Genomic DNA, 21,782 nt, shown 5'->3' on the forward strand with positions numbered 1-21,782 from the left:
GGGGGGCTGTACCAAGCGCACGTTCCTTCCCAATGCTGAGGTGATCATTCGGAAGATGGGTGTGAAGAGAAACAAGCTTTGTCGACTAAAAAACAAGGCAGGATATGCAAGAATACTAATCACTGGCGACAGTTACCTTCTCTTACTATTGAGACTCCTACATTGCGAGTTTTTTGAAGACTTTGAAACTAAAGGAAAGCAGTGACAAATGAAACAGGCACAGGTGGGGTTTGAACCCACGATCTTCGGTTTACGAGACAGACGCCTTACCACTTGGCCACCGCGCCTTCAAGGAGACATGGGAATAATGTTGTTCAAATTATTTTTTTTCTGAATCTGGTTTACATCGTCTGGAGGCAGCAACATCAATAAAAGGGATACTTATCAAGGAGATACGCTGTAGCAGTGCGACTCCAACAGATGCTCCTGAACAGACTGGAGGTTTAAGCCAGCTCCTTAGAGCGCTCGGCCGCGTTACTCTCAACAGCGGCTCTTCAGCTCTTGTTGTTTGACCTAGTGGTTTTATAACGCGTGGAAACGACCGCAACTTCGTTTTCTGAGATGCTTTCTCTCACGTGGTGAAATCTCGACCTCTTTGGCATCTCTGGCTTTAGTTCTTCTGTAGAGCAGGCTTTCACACCTCTGCTTATAGTGCCCTTGAAGTCATTTTATTTTTACAGGAAGACGCATTCCCTAACGACCTCTCCTGTTTTAGAAATGCTTTATAAGGCGTGTTTGATTCAACGGACAAACAGTATGCTAATTGTACAATGCAGATCTATGCGGCATTCGTACTGGATTTGACTGGGATTCTGAAATACTTCTTGCAAAGGTATTCAGACTTTCTTGAACCTATAATAAAAACACAGACCTGAAACTCCCTAGCTTCCAATCTCTGATGTTGCTGTCCTTAAACTCGGACGTGATGTTCTGCAGACGTGCAGTGTCTCTTTACTCTCGTTGTTTTCAAAACGACCTCCATTGTCGGGCGCAGTTGAAGTGGAACTGGTCTGACTGCACTGGAAAGTACGGAATGACAAAATGTTTCTACGGCTCAAAATGTCCCTTTAGACTCTTGTCATGTCTGTGTGAGGAACGGGCAGGTAGAGAGGTTTAACAGATGCTCATGATGTTTCACACGGGGTGTTACCTGTCGTAGTGTTTCAAAAGATGTGTTAGCGGATCACAGATTATCTTGAAAAGATTTGGGTTTGCACTGGCTGGGATTCAAACCCGACTCAATTATTTGGAAGGCGCCTTTACCACCAACGCACTTCAGAGAAGCACCTGCAAATTATCACAATCCTCTCTTTCACCTACAAAGTTATGGAGACACAGACGTCCAATGAAAACTAATTTTATTCACTCAAGGCTCCACTCTTTTGTTGTGATGTCATTTTAATTAATATTAGCTTTGATAAGGTGTCGTTTTTGCCTCTTAAAGTTAAAGTCTGCTCCTTTCTTCCTGGTACAGAAATAACATGTTCCATCTTTGTTTAAAAACACCACTAAAAGTAAATTATTCAGCTCTACCGCCTGTGTGCATCGACAAGACATCTCAAAAGGACTTATCACATAAAAACACGATCCTTCCTGTTACCATTCCTGTGGTTGGGGCGTTGTTTCACCCTTTTACGTTCTTCTACAATATTTGCAGACAGGGCTTTATCACTCGAGTTGTACAGAACAAGTGTGCATCGGTCCATGAAAATCATCAGTACTGCTGTTTTTCTATGCATAGTTTAATTAAGAGCACTTAAAAGATGCAAAAAGCTTTCAATTAAAACAGAATTGAAAGACAGTCGAGTAAGGAGGTAGAAAAAAAGCTCTCTCCCGTCTGGGAATCAACCATCGTCGCACGTGTGACTGGATACAAAAATAACAGATTAATTTTTGCCCAGTCTCTTGAAGCTTCGATGCGATTATTTTTCCTTCCTTATTTCTTCATTCCCATGAATTTACTCTTCAGTAGAGGAAACGCGAAAGTGGGAAACTGCAGGCATTCTCTGCACATCTCTAAGTCTGTTCCATAAGTATTCGCATCGGGGATGTAGCTCAGTGGTAGAGTGCATCGCATGTATGAGGTCCCAGGTTCAATCCTTGCCCCCTCCAGGTGCTTTATATTACAGTACTCACATGGCAATTTTCTGTTGAGTGAGAACTCTTTGCTCGTGTTCAGAGAGAGCCAGGTTTACACAATTAAATGCAGGCACACTCGACGTGCTAGAGAGTTGCGCTGCTGTTTTAAATGTACCTCATTTAGTACTGTTAAATCCTAAATTATTTGAACTAATAATTTAGTTCAAATTCAAGAAATCCAGAGATTGCTTCACACTTGTCGTGGCTGTCGCAGAAAACACCTGTTGAATCTCACCCGGGATTTCCTGAGAGATCATTCAGCGAGCGAATCCTCCTTCTGAACTCCGCACTAAACTGAAAGCTTCACGAACTCCTCACTGCGTGTCCTGTACTGTTACAAGTGCTCTCGTGTATATGTGAAGCACAGCCATAAACACACTTTGAACTTTTTTCCGTTTGTTAAGGAAAATGCAAAAGAGCATGACAAGTATGGATCGTATAAAATATCCATGGCACAACTCGAGAAAGTACTGAAGGACTACACATCGACTTTTGATGATTACAAGAGATTCAAGAAACACAACCGTCCGCACCTGGGTTTGGATCCTTAACGCTAGAGTTAAAAGAACATAAGCGACGGATATGACCTATAAACTCTCTTAATTGTCTTATAGTTTATGAAATAAAACAATTTCTTAATAATTTCTAACTGTTGATAGACGATTTATTGAATTTTAACAAAATCACAATTGCAAACTTTTTCGGTTAAACTGTTATTCACATACTCTAACGTAGATAAACGTTAGTGTCTTCCGGTGTGTGAGCCAATTTCTCCAAAAAATATTTGTTAGTCTGTCGAGAGGCTGTGCAAGGTGTTAAGAAATAGAATTTCTAAAAGACAGGCTCCCTAAGCTTTAACATCAAGGCAGAAAAAATGCTGTTTTCTCTACAGAAATGCTCTTTAGATTTCAGCACTGTTGCAACTCCCTTTATAAAGGGTGTGCACACGTATACAACCAAGGCATTGAAAGTTTTTTTTAATTATTGTTCCAAAAAATGTTCCATTTGTTTGCTTTTTAATGTTGTTGATTAAAAGATTTTATTAAATGTGAAAAAAATCTGAATGTGAAAATAGGTCAAAATGCTATTGAAAAAAATCAGTAATGTGAGGAAAGATGGATTGTGGGAGCCCCTTAACTACCCATGTCATGCTGTATTTCTCACTCATTCTACTGGGAGTGGTGCCGTCGCTTCTGGATAAAGTCTGTCAGTGGTCATTCCAGACGGGTCAGGTATGACTGCTCTTCGGCACAAGAGACACGTGACTTGCGAGGCTCTCGACAGTGTCGGATAGCTCAGTCGGTAGAGCATCAGACTTTTAATCTGAGGGCCCAGGGTTCAAGTCCCTGTTCGGGCGGTTGTGCTGTTCTTAAGTCTATTGTGAATGTCATTCTAAATAGTCTTTTATCTTTCACTCTTCTAGCTGTACTGTGGTTATTTTAAATGTCCATTACTTGTATTTACAGTAGTGTATTTAGTGTTTCATTTCACAAACCGAAAATGTTCAAGTAGATCTTGTCACTCTACTCCACGTAATCATCTAAATTAAATCACAGTAGAGTACAGAACACGCAGTGAGGAGCTCACACAGTGAGTGCTCTTGAATACGACGAGAGGAAAGGCACACTGCACATCTGCAGAACATCACGTCCGAGTTTACAGCGACAGCAGAGGTTAGAAGCGAAGTAGTTTTTTATTACTCGCTCGCTGAACGATCTCTCAAGAAACCTCGGTTGAGATTTAACGGGTGTCTAATAATCACGCTCAAAAAGGTGACGATACGTTTTTTTTAACTAGGTAGCCTTAATGGCAACACGGTGTGAGTAGATCTTAAAGCAGCTGCAGACAGAGTACCCGTAATGGCAACACAGTGCTTTGAGTTCAGCTTTTCTTATTTCTTCTGCAGAACCAGTGGTATCGGAATATACTGATCCGCATAAGAAGCGCTTTCGGTTTCTGATCATTTTTATTGAGCGCTGCTCTAAGTACCACAGGCAAGATGGCTGGTGGTCTAAGGCGTTGCGTTCAGGTCGCAGTTAACCCTGGAGACGTTTGTTAAAATCTCACTTCTAATAAAGAGGTCTTTCTCGTTAGAGTGGAAACGATAGAAGCCTTAAGCGGGAAAAAAATCACAACATCTCGCATTTCACGTGTTTAATGTTAACTGTCTCAGTGGTTGCCTCGGTGATTGATGGCTCTTCTCCCTCGCAGGGTGACTGCAAACTTCTTCAGAGAGGGAGTCTCCCACGCACGGCTTTTCTTTATCAAGAGCTGAGACAACAGAAACAGACTTCAAACTGACATGAATTACTTCTTGAGCGTTTATGACCGTCTTTAAAAGCTGAGAGCAGGTGAAAAAGTCTTTGGAAAAGAGGAAATGTCTGCTGACAGTAAACTGAGCTCACACTCAGCTGCAGACAAGCGCTCCTCGTTAGTACAGTGCTGAGACCGGGGTACGTTTCTTTGACAGGGCGCTGGTTTAATTTTTTAACAACCTGACTTCATTTAGAAAGTGTGTACTGTGTACTAAGTTTCGGACTAGTTAGTGCAGTAGAATATGGAGATCATCTCCAGCTCTGAGCTCAACTGCAACAAGCAGTCGTGCTGAACAAAGTCAGAGAACCAGCTTAACGTGTGCTCAGTGTGGTGCTCAGGACACAGGGGTATTGTTGTGGTTATAATTAGCACAAACCGATCAGTAAATTAAAATGCAGGACATGTTAATATAGGAGTATTACTGTGTCTCTGTCCCGTTTGTATATAACCCAATGTCCCTCACAGTTTAAAAGATACCAGTATGGACACCTAACTCTTAATTCGGTGCTCATTGCAAATAGTACCAAAACAAGCACGTCCGACAGCTGCGGGGTTGAAGGTGAACATGTATCGTATTGTAATGGCTTCTATTTCCACTGATGAATGAGACAGATTCATGAGGAGATCCTACGCACAATTAAGCGAACACATCGCTATTTTGGTCTGATGTAGAGGCTCCATTTGTGTCAGCAGTACTATAAATGTAAGTCTTATACACTTTCAGGGGCTGCATCTGTAGCGCTTCATCTAAGAGGACTGTTTTACTTTACCACACGGTTACATTCACCCACCCAATTTATTCTCAGAATACCCCATGGCTCAATAACCCTGTTTTCCCCTGGGAACCACCAGTGCACAGTCTCATTCCATTAAAAAATATAACAAATATATTAAATTAAAATATTCAATGAACAAATATATTCTGTGTAACACAGAGCTGGAAAGGTGAAACCAGGATGGCTGAGCAATTGAACAGCTAAACTGTTGCTCAGGATGGCTGAGTGGTTAAGGTGTTAAACTTAAGGCCCAATGAGCAAATGTCTAGGTGGGTTCAATCCCTACTCCTGTGATATGCTTTTGAAGTGACAGAACACTTTGAAGATTTACACTCTATTAAAATATGGGTTTACTAAATTTCAGTTCTCTTCACTCCCTGGGATAACTGAACTCTCACCATTGCATCCTGAAGGCTTTACATGCATTAGCTGTGATACAGCTCCTAATAAAGACAGAATGAAACTGTATCAATAATAAATGACATGTTTTAAATAAACGTGTATTGATAAACTTCATTATTAATAAAAGTGGTGTGACGGGAAAGCAAATTAAATATTACAATGATATTCCAAGCAACTGATGTGTGCCGGAGCCAAATGTCATCCACTGTGGGCTTTGTAAATTGTTTAAAAATTGTAAGTGAAGTTGAGATAATTAACAATTTGTTGATTCCTGCAGTTACAGATTAAAATGTGAGAAGATTTTCTCTGGGTTTATCTCTGTCCGAGTGCCTGATGTGAATATGCTGAACGCAGTGTCTTTGATTTATGTACTCAAACATCCAAAGAATCCCATTCTCATCATCCTATGGTTTGTCAAACGTGATATTTTCAAAGTGGGTGTGATTTCGTTTAGTCTTTCGCTCCTGTACTTGAGCAGTAATGTTTCTAGACGCGCATGAACAGGGTATAGTAGGCTGAGAGCAGGAACACGTGGCCCACAAGCATTAACAGTATCAGAGGTGTCTGCAGTATGTTGGTTTGTGAGCAGCGATAAAATAAAATGCAGAGGAAGCAGGTGTGCCTGCATTAATAAAGCTCCAACGAGCGGAAAAAGTAACAGAAGAACCAACCTAGATCCAACAGCAAGTTTCAGCAGCTGAAATCACAGGCAAAACTGCCACAGGTGAGGCTTGAACTCACAACCTCAGCATGACTCCACTCTCCACTCCACGCTGACCAAATGCACCACTGCAACTGCACAATGGGATTGTTACATGTGTAGCGGCGAGGCTTAATAATAAGGCAGAATTAAGTGTTTCTGAGCTTCCCAAATGAGGCCCCATTTCTCTGTTCATCTCTGTGGTGCAGCCACAGAGAGACCATTAGTGCAGGGTGATTTAAGGTCCTAGGACAGCTCCCAAAGGGGGATGCACTTAGCTAAGCCTGGCTATCATGATCAATGGTCATCCATTGGCGCCTATCTGTCTAGGGAGTGCCAGTTGGACATCTGGACCGCATTACTAAGTGTCAGGAGTAAGTGACTCATATCTCACCGTGATCAACCAATCAGGGACTGGTAGGGCCGAGTAACCCACGTGGGACTCTGATGCCCATGGAACTTTCAGCCAATCAATGAGCTCCTCCAGGTGAGTTCAATGAGTTCCTCCAGGTAAAAACAGGCAACACAGAGAGCCTGTGAGATTCAGAAGGGGAGATTCAGTAAGATTCAGTAAGATTCAGGAGTGGACTTCTGTGGACTGTTCTAAAGGGAATTCAAAGGAGAATTCCAGGGCAGGACGGCCCAGGAGCAGAAGGCTCCCAAGGGCAGGACATTCTCGCAGCGCGCCTCCTGACCATCCTGAGACTCAGCCCGGACAACCACGGAACGGCCAGTGTGTCCGAGTGCCAGAACTTTGCTTTGTTCTAAGAGTCTAGAGTGGAGGTTGCCAGAGAATAACCAGAGGATCCACCCGAGGTTAGCACCAGCAGCAGGCCTCGTGAACAGGTCGGAACTGTGGAAAGCTGAACCACTATTCAGAACTAGCGCTTCATCAGGAACGAACCGGTCCTCTTCCTGACTTGCTGGGACCCACAGTCATCTTTTCTCCTGTGCACAAACTGTGCTAGTTAAAACCAACACTAACTAGCCGGTCAGTGAGCATCAGCAGCGAACCGTCGCAAGCCGCACAGCACAGCCTGGCACGGAGCCAGAGAGCGCGGATTGGACAGCAACAGCCTGCAACTGTTTCTTTGTGCCCGCAGGAGATCTGAATCCCCAGAAATTGGATGAGTATTCAACTTCAATGCATTACAGCTCGAGAATTCAATTGTTATCCCAACCAGTTGATATCAATTTAATTCCTAAGAGTTTTGTACTTGTTTTGAGTATCTAATGTAGAAGTTATAACCAAGTTCATTTATGAAACGGTCTTAATGAATGATATACTGAACGTATGTCCTCTTGATATGTGTAACTCTTTGTAACTGATTGAATATATACCTTTTGTATTCTGATAACCCTCTCGATAAGATCTGTTAGGTTTATATGCATATTCTATGTATTAATAAATGTATCCTCGTGTATCGGTACCTGTGTGTGCGCGTTGTTTGAGTTATGTCGCATGGTTGGATTCTAAAGCCATCAAAAGAATCAACTTTGTGATTTACTGCTACAATTAATAATTGTCTCAGTAAATGCCCAAACCCTACAGAACTGGTGCCTTCAGAGAGCCACTACATTTACATTTTGGCCGGCTATGATTACATATTTGGCGTCCCTGAACGGCTATGAAACATTACATATTTGGCGTCCCTGGACCGGCGTGGCAAGACTGAAATGAATCAACCAAGCGGAATAATTCATATAACACGCCGAGGGTTTCATACACGACAATACAGTGTGCTGAAAGCCGAAAGGAAAAAAGTTCCCCTTGCTCTTTAAGCAGTGCTTGATTGTTTTGTGATCTTTTGCGATCTACTGGGTTGATTGCATACTTGATCTTGTGGTTTTCTGTGGTAAAACTGTGATTTCGTACTTAAAAGTAATACTCTTTAAGTTTAACGATGGTTGCTAAAAGGTCTGAATTCGAGTCGCTATAAAGCACTCTCTCTAGCAGCGACAGGTCTGACCGCAATCTTTTCCATATCTCCGTCAGCGGAGAAGCTAGGAGAATAAATCTCCATTCTCTGAGAGAGCTAGCGAAGGACATAGAGAGATTTGACCCCGCAGTGTCAGAGAATAATATCGAGTGTTATATTCAGGACCTCAGGTATAACCTGCAGTACCTGCCAAACGCCACAGAACAGGAGAAAGTGTTTCTGGTCAGGAAAACTACCAGCAGAGCTGTACATGAGTGGATGGCTAGGCAGATGAAGAAAGTCTGTGATGACTTTGAAGAGCTGTGTCAAGCACTTATCAGAATACAGTGCGTTTATTGACCCGACTGCCGCGATAGCCGCCGCCCTTAACATTAAGCACGAGAGAGCAGAATCCCCTCGCGAATATTACGAGAGACTTAGATGAACTTATTTTGCAGGGCGAAATGATGAGGGTTGTGAAGAGAACACACATTTCAAGGGTTTATTCATTGCGAATCTCCACCCGTCAGTCAGAAAGATGTTCTTAATGCATACAGATGCACAGACCATGAAAATGACTGATATTAAGAGATTCGTGCAGAAAGCCTGGGAGTATGATGTCCAAAGTCGCTCTGAGCAAAAAGCTGTTAAAGCGACTGTGTTCGCCGTCAGAGCCAGCAGGGTTAATTCCCCCCTGCATGAAGGAGCACAGGCTCCTGAGCTGGCTAAGCCCCGTTCCAAAGCAGGCACACAGGACCACACCCAGCGTCCTAAGTTCCATGAGAACACCGGGGAAGAGAAAGGGCTAGATAAAGCTGAACAAAAGGATTCAGTAGCCGCCCGCCTAGCCAGGCTTGAACAAGTTTTATTAGGACAGAGACAACCGCTCCCCAAGGCTGCCGGAAGCGTGAATGAGCTGATACTCTCCACTGGAGGAGGCGGAGACCTGCCCCCTCTCCCTCCCTCAGTCTATCTGATTGAATGGAAGGGTTCCTGCCTGGATGAGGTCAGCCACTCCCAAGCGAGTGCTGACTCCACCCCTGAAGTCACAGAGCAGGCAGTAAAACAGAGAGGAAAAGCAGGAAGCTTTTACCTCAAGGCTGCCATGGGAGATGTCTTACACAGTGAGACATTGATTGACACTGAGGTTGAAAGGTGTTTGATGTCATACAGCAAGCTCAAACGGGAAGAAAAAGAAAAGGGCATGCGACTCAGAGAGGAACCTTTGGTGGATCACCAGAAAGGCAAGGTGTGGAAACAGGTCAAGGCTCCTAAGCCTTCTGTACAGAAGGAAGGGGGGCCAAGAGGCAGACTGTGCTCACACAGTGCCCAACGAACACAGAAGCCTATGTGGAGATTCCTTCTGTTCCCTCTGGACAAGAAATAAAAATATTTTCTTGTTCCTCGGATATACAGGGAAGTCATGTCCCGGCTGAGGTCACAACAGCCTCCATGCCACAGAAGCGGTGCTCCAAGCAGCCGCCTGATCCACCAGGTAAAGCACACCCCTTTTACATCCCTAAAGAGGAGCAGATCTCCCCACCTCGCGATGAAAAGGAGCTTTCCCTGTGCACCCTGGCACCCAAGAGGGGTCAGGACCACCACCCTGCAGTGGTGGAAGGGATCCAGATGGCAGGAGAGCAGGTTGGTGATGTAGCCCTCACCCTTAGCCCTGAGAGGTCCTCTATTAGTGAGGATCTGCTTGAGCAGCTGTCACGGGGCCACCGCCAGGTGCCCCTGGTGCAACATTCACAGGTTAGAGAGGAGGTCCAGCTGGACGCTGAGACTACTGCGCTGTGGACACACCTGATCCCAGATGCCGATTCCCTCTGCTGTGACCCTGGGAACCTGCAGTCAGGTAACATTATTTCTCACAACTACCAGATAGTGAGTGAGACTGACCTGATTGTTCCTGCCTCAACGGCAGTGTTTCCAACATACCCATTCCCCCGGAAGGGACAGGGAATGAAAGCCGAGCCGGTTTTCTTACAGCCACCAGCTCAGTCTGTCAGTCTGAGTCTGACCAACAGTGGTTCAGCCAGACTGGAGCTGGATGGTCAAGCCACCCGCCTGCCAGTGCAGGACATCGCAAAGAGGGGTATCAGAATCCCCGCCTGCACTGACATGGGCCTGGTGGGTGATAGCGAGTTCGAAGACAGTGAACTAGCTATCTCAGTGCTGGGGCAGCTCCCTGAACCCCTAGCGAGGGAAGGGGGGAGCGAGCAGGTGTCCTACACCTACCCCCAGCGAACGATTGTAAACATGCCGATAGAGGGATTCCTCAATCAGGAAGTGTGCAGGGTGGACCTGAACAGTGAGAATGGGGTAACAATTCCAGATCACTCAGGTGCTCTAGATGACCACTCAGCCGGGGGTCAGGCATGCTCCACCGCTGCACCGCCCCCTGCAGAGTTCCTAGAGCACAGGCATGAACAAATCGAAAAAGTAGATGCCCTGGAAATGGAGGAGCAGCATCAGCAGCTGCGTCAGATCTCCCCAGATTTCCAGGATGTTGGTGCCCAAGATGCCACATGGCATAATGAGAAAGACGCTGCGCCAGCTTAGAAAGGCAACAGTCACTCAGAAGGAGATGACTGGGATCAGCCACCCTAAAAGACTTTTGGGAGGACTGATTTCTGCTGCCACTGTTGTGCATTTGCTATTTCTGGTAGGTTTGTTTGCTACTGGCACTCTCACCCTGACTGCCCCAAGAAGGCAGGTGTCAGAGATGCCAGAGGGTAGTGACAGACTGTATCAACAGCAGCAAAAGTTGGAAAGCCTAGGGAAAACCCTACAGGAAATTTCCTATGCAACAGGGTTAAACCTTATCCCCCAACCAGTGGACATGATTGCCGGTGTTATACAGTGGGTTTATGCTTGTGTGCAACAGGCCAGAATGTTGACACAAGACCTGTTAAGGGAGTTCAGTGCCACTGTAGCCAGTCTAGCCATGGCACAAATCCCAACCCACTTGATTCCACTCTTCTCAGTAGAGGAGTATGTGACATTAACCACCCCATCGCTCATAGCTCACCCAGAAAGCAATCCAAGATTGAATTTGGTTCCAAATCTTGAGATGGGTATGGCTACGAAAGCTATCCATTGGCTGTGTCTAAATGATTCACCAATGAAGGGTATAGGCTACTAACGAACAGAGGTAGGTTAATGAACCCCATGAAGAGCAGGTGGGAAGTAAATGGCTGGTCAGCACACCACACTTAACTGTCACTATGACTTGTGACAGGCATGATACAGCTACCACAATGCAGCTACCTAACCAACAGTTTCCTGCAAGTTCCCAAGGAGGCCATAGTACAGCATGGTAACTTAACACTGTACGGTCTGGAACCAGACAACATAAGACCAAACTGGAGGTCGTGGATGCCTTCAGGTGCCACACTATTGAATTGGATAGAAATCCAAGAAACACTACGCCCTGAAGAGGTACAGGTAGTTAGTTTGCTTTAATGGAACAAACCTCCAACCCACCCTGGCAGGTGCCCAACACAGGTGTCGTGGTTTATCAGGGGGGCTGGGAACAGGAACTGTTGTTATTGTAACACTACTGCCGGGTAGCTGGGTCATGACTGACAGTGTACTCTGAATGCTGTACTCTTACATCAAGATGTACTCCGGGTAGCATGAATGAGTCAAAGGTAGCATGTCAAAAGAAAGGAAGTTACTTCTTCCCAAATATCTGCCTACAGAGGTATCAGATATTGACAGTGAACTTCCTGATGTGTAATGCCTAGACTGAGATGATGTCTCCTACCGTGTTTATACATACTCCAGATTTTATTCATCCTGTTTGTTCCCAATGCTGGTTCCGGTATGAATTCTCGAGGAGTAATGTGGACATTTAAGGTTAATGTTCTAATGACAAGGGACATCACTTAACTCTGTTTTGTTTTGAAGGCAACAAAGCCTCAGGACCTCGTGACCTTCAAAAAGGGGGGATATGTAGCGGCGAGGCTTAATAATAAGAAAGAATTAAGTGTTTCTGAGCTTCCCAAATGAGGCCCCATTTCTCTGTTCATCTCTGTGGTGCAGCCACAGAGAGACCATTAGTGCAGGGTGATTTAAGGTCCTAGGACAGCTCCCAAAGGGGGATGCACTTAGCTAAGTCTGGCTATCATGATCAATGGTCATCCACTGGCGCCTATCTGTCTAGGGAGTGCCAGATGGACATCTGGACTGCATTACTAAGTGTCAGGACTAAGTGACTCATATCTCACCTTGATCAACCAATCAGAGACTGGTAGGGCTGAGTAACCCACGTGGGACTCTGATGCCCATGGAACTTTCAGCCAATCAACGAGCTGAAGTTCCTCCAGGTAAAAACAGGCAACACAGGCCTGGAGATTCAGATTCGGGAGATTCAGTAAGATTCTGGAGAGGATTCTGTGGACTGTTCTAAAGGGAATTCAAAGGAGAATTCCAGGGCAGGACGGCCCAGGAGCAGAAGGCTCCCAAGGGCAGGACATTCTCGCAGCGCGCCTCCTGACCATCCCGAGACTCAGCCCGGACAACCACGGAACGGCCAGTGTGTCCGAGTGCCAGAACTTTCCTTTGTTCTAAGAGTCTAGAGTGGAGGTTGCCAGAGAGTAACCAGCAGCAGGCCTCGTGAACAGGTCGGAACTGTGGACAGCTGAATCACTATTCAGAACTAGCTCTTCATCAGGAACGAACCGGTCCTCTTCCTGACTTGCTGGGATCCACAGTCATCTTTTCTCCTGTGCACAAACTTTGCTAGTTAAAGCCAACACTAACTAGCCGGACAGTGAGCATCAGCAGCGCACCGTCGCAAGCCGCACAGCACAGCCTGGCAAACAGCCAGAGAGCGCGGATTGGACAGCAACAGCCTGCAACTGTTTCTTTGTGCCCGCAGGAGATCTGAATCCCCAGAAATTGGATGAGTATTCAACTTCACTGCATTACAGCTCGAGAATTCAATTGTTATCCCAACCAGTTGATATCAATTTAATTCCTAAGAGTTATGTACTTGTTTTGAGTATCTAATGTAGAAGTTATAACCAAGTTCATTTACGAAACGGTCTAAATGAATGATATACTGAACGTATGTCCTCTTGATATGTGTAACACTTCGTAACTGATTGAATATATATCTTTTGTATTCTGATAACCCTCTCGATACGATCTGTTAGTTTTACATGCATATTCTATGTATTAATAAATGTATCCTCGTGTATTAGTACCTGTGTGTGTGCGTTGTTTGAGTTATGTCGCATGGTTGGATTCTAAAGCCATCAAAAGAATCAACTTTGTGATTTACTGCTACAATTAATAATTGTCTCAGTAAATGCCCAAACCCTACAGAACTGGTGCCTTCAGAGAGCCACAACGTTACATATTTGGCGTCCCTGAACGGCTATGAAACACTACACCTGTGTTTATTAAAGCTCCGTTCTGAGTTTCTCTCTTTGCTTCACACTTATGGTACTCTCTAATCTTTAATAATATCCTGAAAGGGAAAGGAACAGAGGCACATTTAGATAGCCTTTGCTTTGTGAATTAAGAACTGTTTGGGGTGTCTGTAATCAAGGCACGATTTTACGGTAAAGTATGTATTCAAATGTGTAAGACCGAAATATAAAAGCTGCACCACAGTGTACTGTGTAACTGTTCTGCATTTTTAAGATCTGCAGTTTTCTACGCATCTTGGATTCTTTTCATTTCTTTTAATTGGATGTCTTCTTGGATTTCTTACTCGCCCGCTCGATTTGTAATATGCGCATCAAACCTCCCCACTGAATAAAACAGCTTCATGTGCCACAGCATTCCACAGTAAATAAGGTTTGCACCATGTATTATGCGACCCCTAGTGAAATATTTAAGTGTTGGCTCCAATGTGAGGAATTTAATGAAACCTGAAAAAGAAATGCATGCAGAAAATGTCAGCAATTCAAAGCATGTAGGCAGTATGAATAAAACAATGCAGAGCTCAGTAAAAACAATCTGAAGCCGTAATTCCCTTCATATCCCAAGCAGTGCATTCTGACACGGTGGCTGTACAGAAGAAAATGAGAAATGCCCAACTTTACCCACCTCATTGCGGTTACTGCTACTCCTGCTTCAGTAGCTTTAAGATTCTCCTGACATCTGATTGTCTTGCATCTAACATTAAGAGGATTTCTCTGCTGGCCACGAGACACGAACTGGCAACTTTCCAGCCACAGGCACAGATCCCTAGCCACCGCACCACCCCATATATTATAGATGGTACTACAGCGCTGAGCTCACTCTGGTGCAGTTCAGCAATGTGAGAGGAAGGGCAGTAACACAATGGATCAGAAGATTGTAGGTTCATCTCCTGCTTGACTCGTGTTGCTTTTAAACCTATCAGGCTCCTCAGTAATAAATGTCCTCTGTGTAAGTGAACTGCACCTGAGAGCTATAGAACCACACATTGGGTCAATTGCAACAAACTTTCGAAAGGAGCAGACAGCTGCGGACTAGTTAACACGGTTCTATCTAGAGATCATCTCCAGCTCTGAGCTCAATTGCAACGAAAAACCACGTGGAACAAACCTGGAGAGCAGCTGAATTTATGCTCAGGTTTCAGCACTGTTGTTTTTTTCTAATCAACACTAACTGCAGGGGTTCTGAATCAAAACCTTTCAATTATTCTGATCAATGTGTTAATATGTAGGTCATAATTGTTATTTTTTCTGTCTCGTTCAAGTATATAACTGGAAATCGATATTTTAATTTAGTTATTTCCAACTCAACAACGGCATATATTTTAAAATATTGCAGATCTGGGTAAGTTTGCTCTCAAAAGCAGGAAACTTAGAACAGGACTTAACTTCCACATTCAATTTATTGGTGATTCTTTGCTACGCACTGAACCTTTTTATTTTTATCTTGAACAGAGAGAGCTATAAAGGGGCCTGAATCAAGTGTTCAGAATCATGCGGATCAGAAAATTGTAGATCTGACTCCTGCCTGGCTTGTCAATCGGGCTCCTCAGTAATAAATGTCCTTTATGTAAGGGAACTGCACCTGACAGCTATAGAACCACACATTGGGTCAATTGGAACAAACTTTTGAATGGAGCACACAGCTGCGGACTAGTTAACCAGGTGTTAACCATACTGTCTGGAGATCATCTCCAGCTCTGAGCTCAATTGCAATGAAAAACCGTGCGGAACAAAGCTGGAGAGCAGCTGAACTTGTGCTCAGGTTGCAGCACTGTTGTTTTTCTAATTAACACTAACTGCAGGGGTTCAGAATCAAAGCTTTTTAATTATTCTGGTCAGTATGTTAATATGTAGGATATGAAGTATGTGGGTATATGTAATATCATAATCATTTTTTTTTGTCTGTTCAAGTATATAACTGGATATTGTCGATAATTTAGTTATTTCCAATTAATTATTCCATATATTTTAAAATATTGCAGATCTGGGTAAGTTTGCTCACAAAAGCAAGAAACTTAGAACGGGACTTATACAAAGAGACTTTGTTTATGTTTTTTTTCTTATACTACATTGACCAGATGGTGTGCTTAAGTCTTCCATAAAACATCCATAGAAGAGAAGGGTTTTGCTGCATTATCTTCTGGGTTATGGGCCCAGCACGCGTCAGATGCGCCACTCTGCTGTGTGATGAGAGTGTCAACACAACTGTTCTTTCTATGCCTTCTAAAAGTACACCTGAGATGAAAAGTTGCAATGGTAAAAGATGCCACATTAAGCACTTGGTGTTCTTTAGTACAGATCTTCACACTGTGCTCTACATAGACATGCCTTCAAGATCGCTGAGAAACAGAGCTCCTGCTTTCCGACACTACTGATTCTTTAATCGTAAATCATCAATTCTTCAACAAGAATCGGCGAATCGAAACCCAAACACATATTCACATCGGTGTCCTAGTCTAATAACATTATGATGTAAGCATTAAAGAATCTGTGTGGTCTTGTGTTATTTTTCTTACCATAAGAACCATAAAATTGTTTCCCAACTTGTCGGGATCGCAGGGAGTAAGTTCAGATTAATCCATTGGGATTGTACTGGATTTGATTGAGATTTTGAAATGTTCCTTGCAAAGTTATTCGAAGTTGCTTGAACTTTTAATAAAAAGGTGATCTGAAACTTCTTAGCTTAAAATCTCTAATGTTGCTGTCACTAAACTTGGACGTGATGATCCAAAGTTGTGTAGTGTGATTTTATTCTTCAAGAATTCTCTCTGTGTGAGCCTTTACTGTGACATGAGATTTCGTTTACATTATCTACATGGAGTATGTATGAGTACACATGATTATGAGTAAATATAGTGAAATATAAACATATCAAATGCAGATGAACACGAAATCAAGAAAATCACATTAAAATCTCATGGTAAACCAAGGTTTGAGTTTTACAACTTCAAGTACAACAATTTCATTACAAAAAGAGCAGGATGAAGACATTAAACACAAAACAGACACATTAAAATACAGAATCAGGTATTTAAATTGCCACCTGGGCAGAAATGTTACTGGGTGTTAACAGGTGAGAACAGTCCTGTGACTCACCATTCATTCTGACAATGGAGCAGCAGGAGGTGAAACTCTGGACAGAAACTGCAGACAATGGAGCAGCAGGAGGTGAGACTGCAGACAAGGTGAAAAAGAGAGTGAATGAGACAGGAGCAGGTAAAGGTTTATTCCATAGTGAAAAGAAAAGAGACACAATGTTTTGGCTTTGGTGCCTCCTTCATGTATGAGGGACAGCTGATAAATCAAACAAAAGAACAAAAGACGGGAGTGGAGAGGAGACGAGCAGGAGAGAAAGAGCTTCAGCACTCAGGTGGTGTGAAGTCAATGAGACGGAGCTGGAGAGCTGTTCTCACACTGACAATACCAGCTAACAGCTCTGACCTCTCAGTCACTCTGCTCCTCTGGATAACTGAGACAATGAGTTTACAAGTGCTCTTTCTGTCAGAATGCTGCTGGTTTGTCAGAGAGCTGCAAAATGTTAAATGTGGACAAAAAATGCTTCATTCAAATCACAGTCTTTTAGGGACTTTTTTTCTTATTCTATCAACATTGCAGTCTTTTTTCTGAAAAATGAAACAAAGGATTACTATAAATTATAGAAATCATAAATTATAATAAAACCAACCTTTATTATGAATAGAGATATAAAACTATCTATTGTAATCAGAAATATAATTTGTCTAACTAATTACATGCCATAAAGCCCATAGAACTAATGGATGCACAGAACATGTAGAATGGTGTACTTAGATTATCAGAAGGCTTTTGACCTACTTTCCATTTCACATTTTCTGTTTAAAAAATGATTTTCAATACCTGATCTCTTGGATGTCTTGGAGATATCAAACCAATTGGCAACAGGAATTGTTCACATTACCGTCTATTAGCAGACATTGTTTAGATATGAATCCATTACATTAAAAGTTTGATCCCGTTATTTCAATACACGTTTAAGTACTGTTATTTATTTCAATACAGGCGAAGGATCTGGAAATATATGAAAATACAACATATATATATTTGTATGTGTGTATATATATATAGATGTGTATATTTTATGTACATATATTTGTAAACAATGCTACATTATTTTCCATTGTATATTCAACAAGATACAACATACTGAAAGTCCTTCACGTGAAGTGCATAGCAACAATCACTAAGGAAGTGCGTCATGTGGCAGGATGTAGGAGGAGTGATCGCTCAGTTCCTGTTCCTGCTTCAAGTATGAATTCAAACCCTTGCAATCATATAGACCCGTAGGTGCGTAGGAATCTTAGTGTTTGTCATTTCAGTATCCGCATAGCACTCTCTCTGTATTTGTGATCAACTTTGGTTAAATATGACAATTTTACTGTTCAATCTGGAAACTGAGCTTCACGTTTTCATGGAGGTTTTGCTCAAATCGATCGTGTATGAAGTTTCACGAGTGTTTCGAAGCAGGATGTCTGACTCTGAGGATGAGATTGAAAACAAACTCCGCAGCATCTCCCAGATACTGGTAAGACGGGCCGTGTTTAAAATCACACAGTGTGTGGAGGAGAGTGTCGGGAGTGAAATGGCGCAGCTGAAGAAGGAAAACGAGAGCCTGAAGTGGAGATTGCAGCTGTGGGAGAAGGAGTCGGGAGCAGGAGGAGATCAGGGTACCCAGACGCTTCCCTGTGAAGTCCCTGCAGGAATAAAGGAAGAAATGGACACGAAACTGCAGCTCTCAGGTCAGTGGGGTGACTTGTATGTAGTCAGGGTGTGTGTGAGTTTAAAAACAGTGTCTTTAACTTCCTCACTGGTGAGAATATAGTGCAGAGACGCAGAGTGAAGTGGGAAAGACTTGCGTGATGTAACAACGGGATTCTTAACTGGAAACTGAACTGTTTTGTCCGGTTACAGTGTTTCACTGAATCAGATAATAATACAACGTAATTAAGAAAGAAGACTTATGTGTATATATATATATTGTTTTTACGTTTTATTGGTTTATATTATTATATGTATGCTAATGATTGTGTATACAAAATAATTTTAATTGGTTTAAGTATTGCAGTCCTCCAGGGCCTGTGTCTGTATTAACTAATCTCAATGCAGTCTTAATGTACTGTAGTGTCCAGTCAGTGTGTGTAATTAACCTCCCTCTCTCTCAGTGCAGTGTTAATGTACTGGAGTGTCCAGTCAGTGTGTTTGGATCAACCCCTCTCTTTCTTTCAGTGCACTGTTAGTGTAAATGTAATGTACTTGTGATATTATTACAGTAGACTTACTTTTTCATGGTAGTTAGGTTTCTAACATAGCTTGTATTTCTAAAATCGCCTATAATCAGAACACCCCTTTATACCCACTTATTCCCCTCTGCTTAAACAACCCAAATCGATTGGGAGTGTACTAGTACATGCATGTATGTAGTTTAAAGTATAATAAAAAGTGTGATACAGCTTAACTTCTCTTGACTTGCCTTTCCTCTTTGTACTTGTCATATCGATGGTGATGCTGCATGATAACTAGTGACTAGTTCCCAAAGAGGAACTCAGCTGCATGGTGTATAAGAGTTGAATTTTTTATGTTTCCCACATTCTTTACATTTTTATTTACAGTATTTGAATTTTTTTGTTCACCACTAAATGGCTATACATGAATTTGTGTAAAAATGTTACGTAAAGTACTTGTCTGCTGTATTTTTAATCCCTTTTCACGTTATCTGTGTTAAAAGAGATTAAATGTGTTTGAATCTTTGATGTATATCAAGTTTGGAAAATGAGTTTTTAAAACTTAAATTACATGCTACTAAATAATATCTTTGCTATCTCAAGTTTAAAATGTAAGCTACTTTTTGCGTGGATAGTACTTCCTTTTGAGCGCTACTCTAAGCTCGTATTAAAGTTCAGGGCTAAATACTAGATCACATGGCCTCAGCTATCATTATTATGCTGATTATACTCAAATATACATCCATACCAAACCTGACACTGATGTAGCTGTCTCTTTTCTATCTAATTACATCTCTGACATAAAAACTAGGATGACTCAAAATTTCCTTTATCTAAACTGTGACAAGACTGAAGTCATGCTTATTGGAACCCCCCCATCAACTTTGTAAAGCCAGTCCTGTAACCCTATCTGTAGATGGTTCTGTACTTGAGCTTCAGTCTAAATTGGAAAAACTTGGGGATGATATTTGACTCAGGCTTGACATTTGACCAACGTGTGCAACATATTGTCAAAACTTCTTTCTTTCGCCTCAGAAATATTGCTCAACTACACCCTATATTATCGTTAACTGTGGCTGAAAAGTTTTTTCTTCTTCCAAATCGACCACTATAACGCTCTGCTCTCTGGGGTTTCTAAATCCACATTGAACAAACTCCAGTATGTCCAAAATTTGGCAGCCAGAATCCTGACCAGGTCTAGTACAAGTGTTCACATTACTCCTATCCTGGAGTCCTTGCACTGGCTTCCTGTTAAGTTTCGTGTCAACTTAAAATTCCTATTGCTCACCTATAAGGCTCTGCTTGGCTTGGCACCTCAGTACCTGTCTGAGTTATTATCGCTTTACTCCCCACCTCACAGCCATCTCTCTTCTGTTTCTGGTCTCCTATCTGTCCCCCAGTCCATCTACACTCTATGAATGAAAGGCCCTTCTGTTATGCCCTAAACTCTGGAACTCTATCCCCAAGGATATCAGAGAGTCACCTTCTCTAAACTCCTTTAAATCCAGACTCAAAACTTTCTTCTTTAGAAGAGCCTTTATTTACCTGTTCTTTACCCATCTGCTCCTACTGTATTTTGTACCACAATCTGCTGTCTCCTCAAACAGTGTATTCCCATCATGCTTATATTGTGTTTTTTTTGTTGTTGTTGTTGGCATTATGTAGAGCACTTTGAGAAGTTTATTATTATTATTATTATTATTATTATTATTATTATAAAGGTCTTGTTTTCTTGTCCTGTGTTTACAGGCTCAGAGGCCAGTGCTCTCCCTGATGCTGGGGAAAGGGCTCCTCTTGAACAGCAGCACAGTGAGGAGGAGTGGGGCTCCAATCTGATGCAGGAGACAGAGCTCACTGTTGCAGAAGGGAAAGAAACACTCAGTGAGCAGCACACAGAGAGCAGACAGAGTGTCGAGGATCTGGACTCTGTGCCCATGATGAAGATAGAACCTGAGTGTGAGACACCTGGACTCTTAATATTAACGGAGAAGATTAATCATCTGGATACCAAGAATATTGCAGAACATTGTAATGAACTTTACTGCATCACTGTACATGAACTCAAAGAAGAACTGAGTGAGTTTAATGTTACAGAGCAGGACATGGAGCCCCAGTTGATTCACACTGCTGACCAGCACACTGAAGGACACGATGGAGAAAACAAATCTCAGTTTCAGCACACAGAGCAAGACCATTCCATGGAGCATTTGCAGAATAAGAGACCACAGCACGATCAGAGGATGAGGAAGAATCACTCAAGGCCTTGCTCAGAAGGAGTGGACAAACTGCCATTATGGCACAGGGAGGAGCAGCGTTTCTGTCAGTCTAGCAAATCAAAACCCAACCAGCACCTTCAAACAGGAGAGAGACCTTTCAGCTGCAGTCAGTGTGGGAAGAGTTTTAGTCACTCATGCCTCTTAAAAAGACACCAGCACATTCACACAGGAGAGAGACCATTCAGCTGCAGTCAGTGTGGGAAGAGTTTTAGTCATTTGCACCTCTTAAAACGACATCAGCACATTCACACAGGAGAGAGACCATTCAGCTGCAGTCACTGTGGGAAGAGTTTTAGTCAGTCAGGTACCTTAAAAACCCACCAGCGCATTCACACAGGAGAGAGACCATTCAGCTGCAGTCAGTGTGGTAGGAGTTTTAGTCAGTCAGGTCACTTAAAAACACATCAGCGTATTCATGCAGGAGAGAGACCATTCAGCTGCAGTCAGTGTGGTAGGAGTTTTAGTCAGTCAGGTCACTTAAAAACACACCAGCATATTCACACAGGAGAGAGACCGTTCAGCTGCAGTCAGAGTGGGAAGAGTTTTAATGACTGA

General features: G+C 42.8%; 1 protein-coding gene and 1 non-coding gene across 2 annotated transcripts; one reads left to right on the plus strand and one right to left on the minus strand.

Moving 5' to 3' along the window:
• Positions 1-215: 215 nt before the first annotated feature.
• trnat-cgu (transfer RNA threonine (anticodon CGU)) lies at positions 216-287 on the minus strand. The gene has a single exon. It is a non-coding gene; the product is annotated as a tRNA-Thr (tRNA).
• Positions 288-18,095: 17,808 nt separating this feature from the next.
• LOC148812744 (uncharacterized) lies at positions 18,096-21,782 on the plus strand. The gene is made up of 2 exons (XM_088908487.1): positions 18,096-18,468; positions 20,701-21,782. Exons 1-2 carry the CDS (start codon positions 18,096-18,098, stop codon positions 21,780-21,782), a joined length of 1,455 nt encoding a protein of 484 aa, XP_088764613.1.

Source organism: Atractosteus spatula, assembly GCF_055471065.1.
Source record: "Atractosteus spatula isolate fAtrSpa1 chromosome 10 unlocalized genomic scaffold, fAtrSpa1.hap1 SUPER_10_unloc_17, whole genome shotgun sequence".
NCBI classification, from domain to species: domain Eukaryota; kingdom Metazoa; phylum Chordata; class Actinopteri; order Semionotiformes; family Lepisosteidae; genus Atractosteus; species Atractosteus spatula.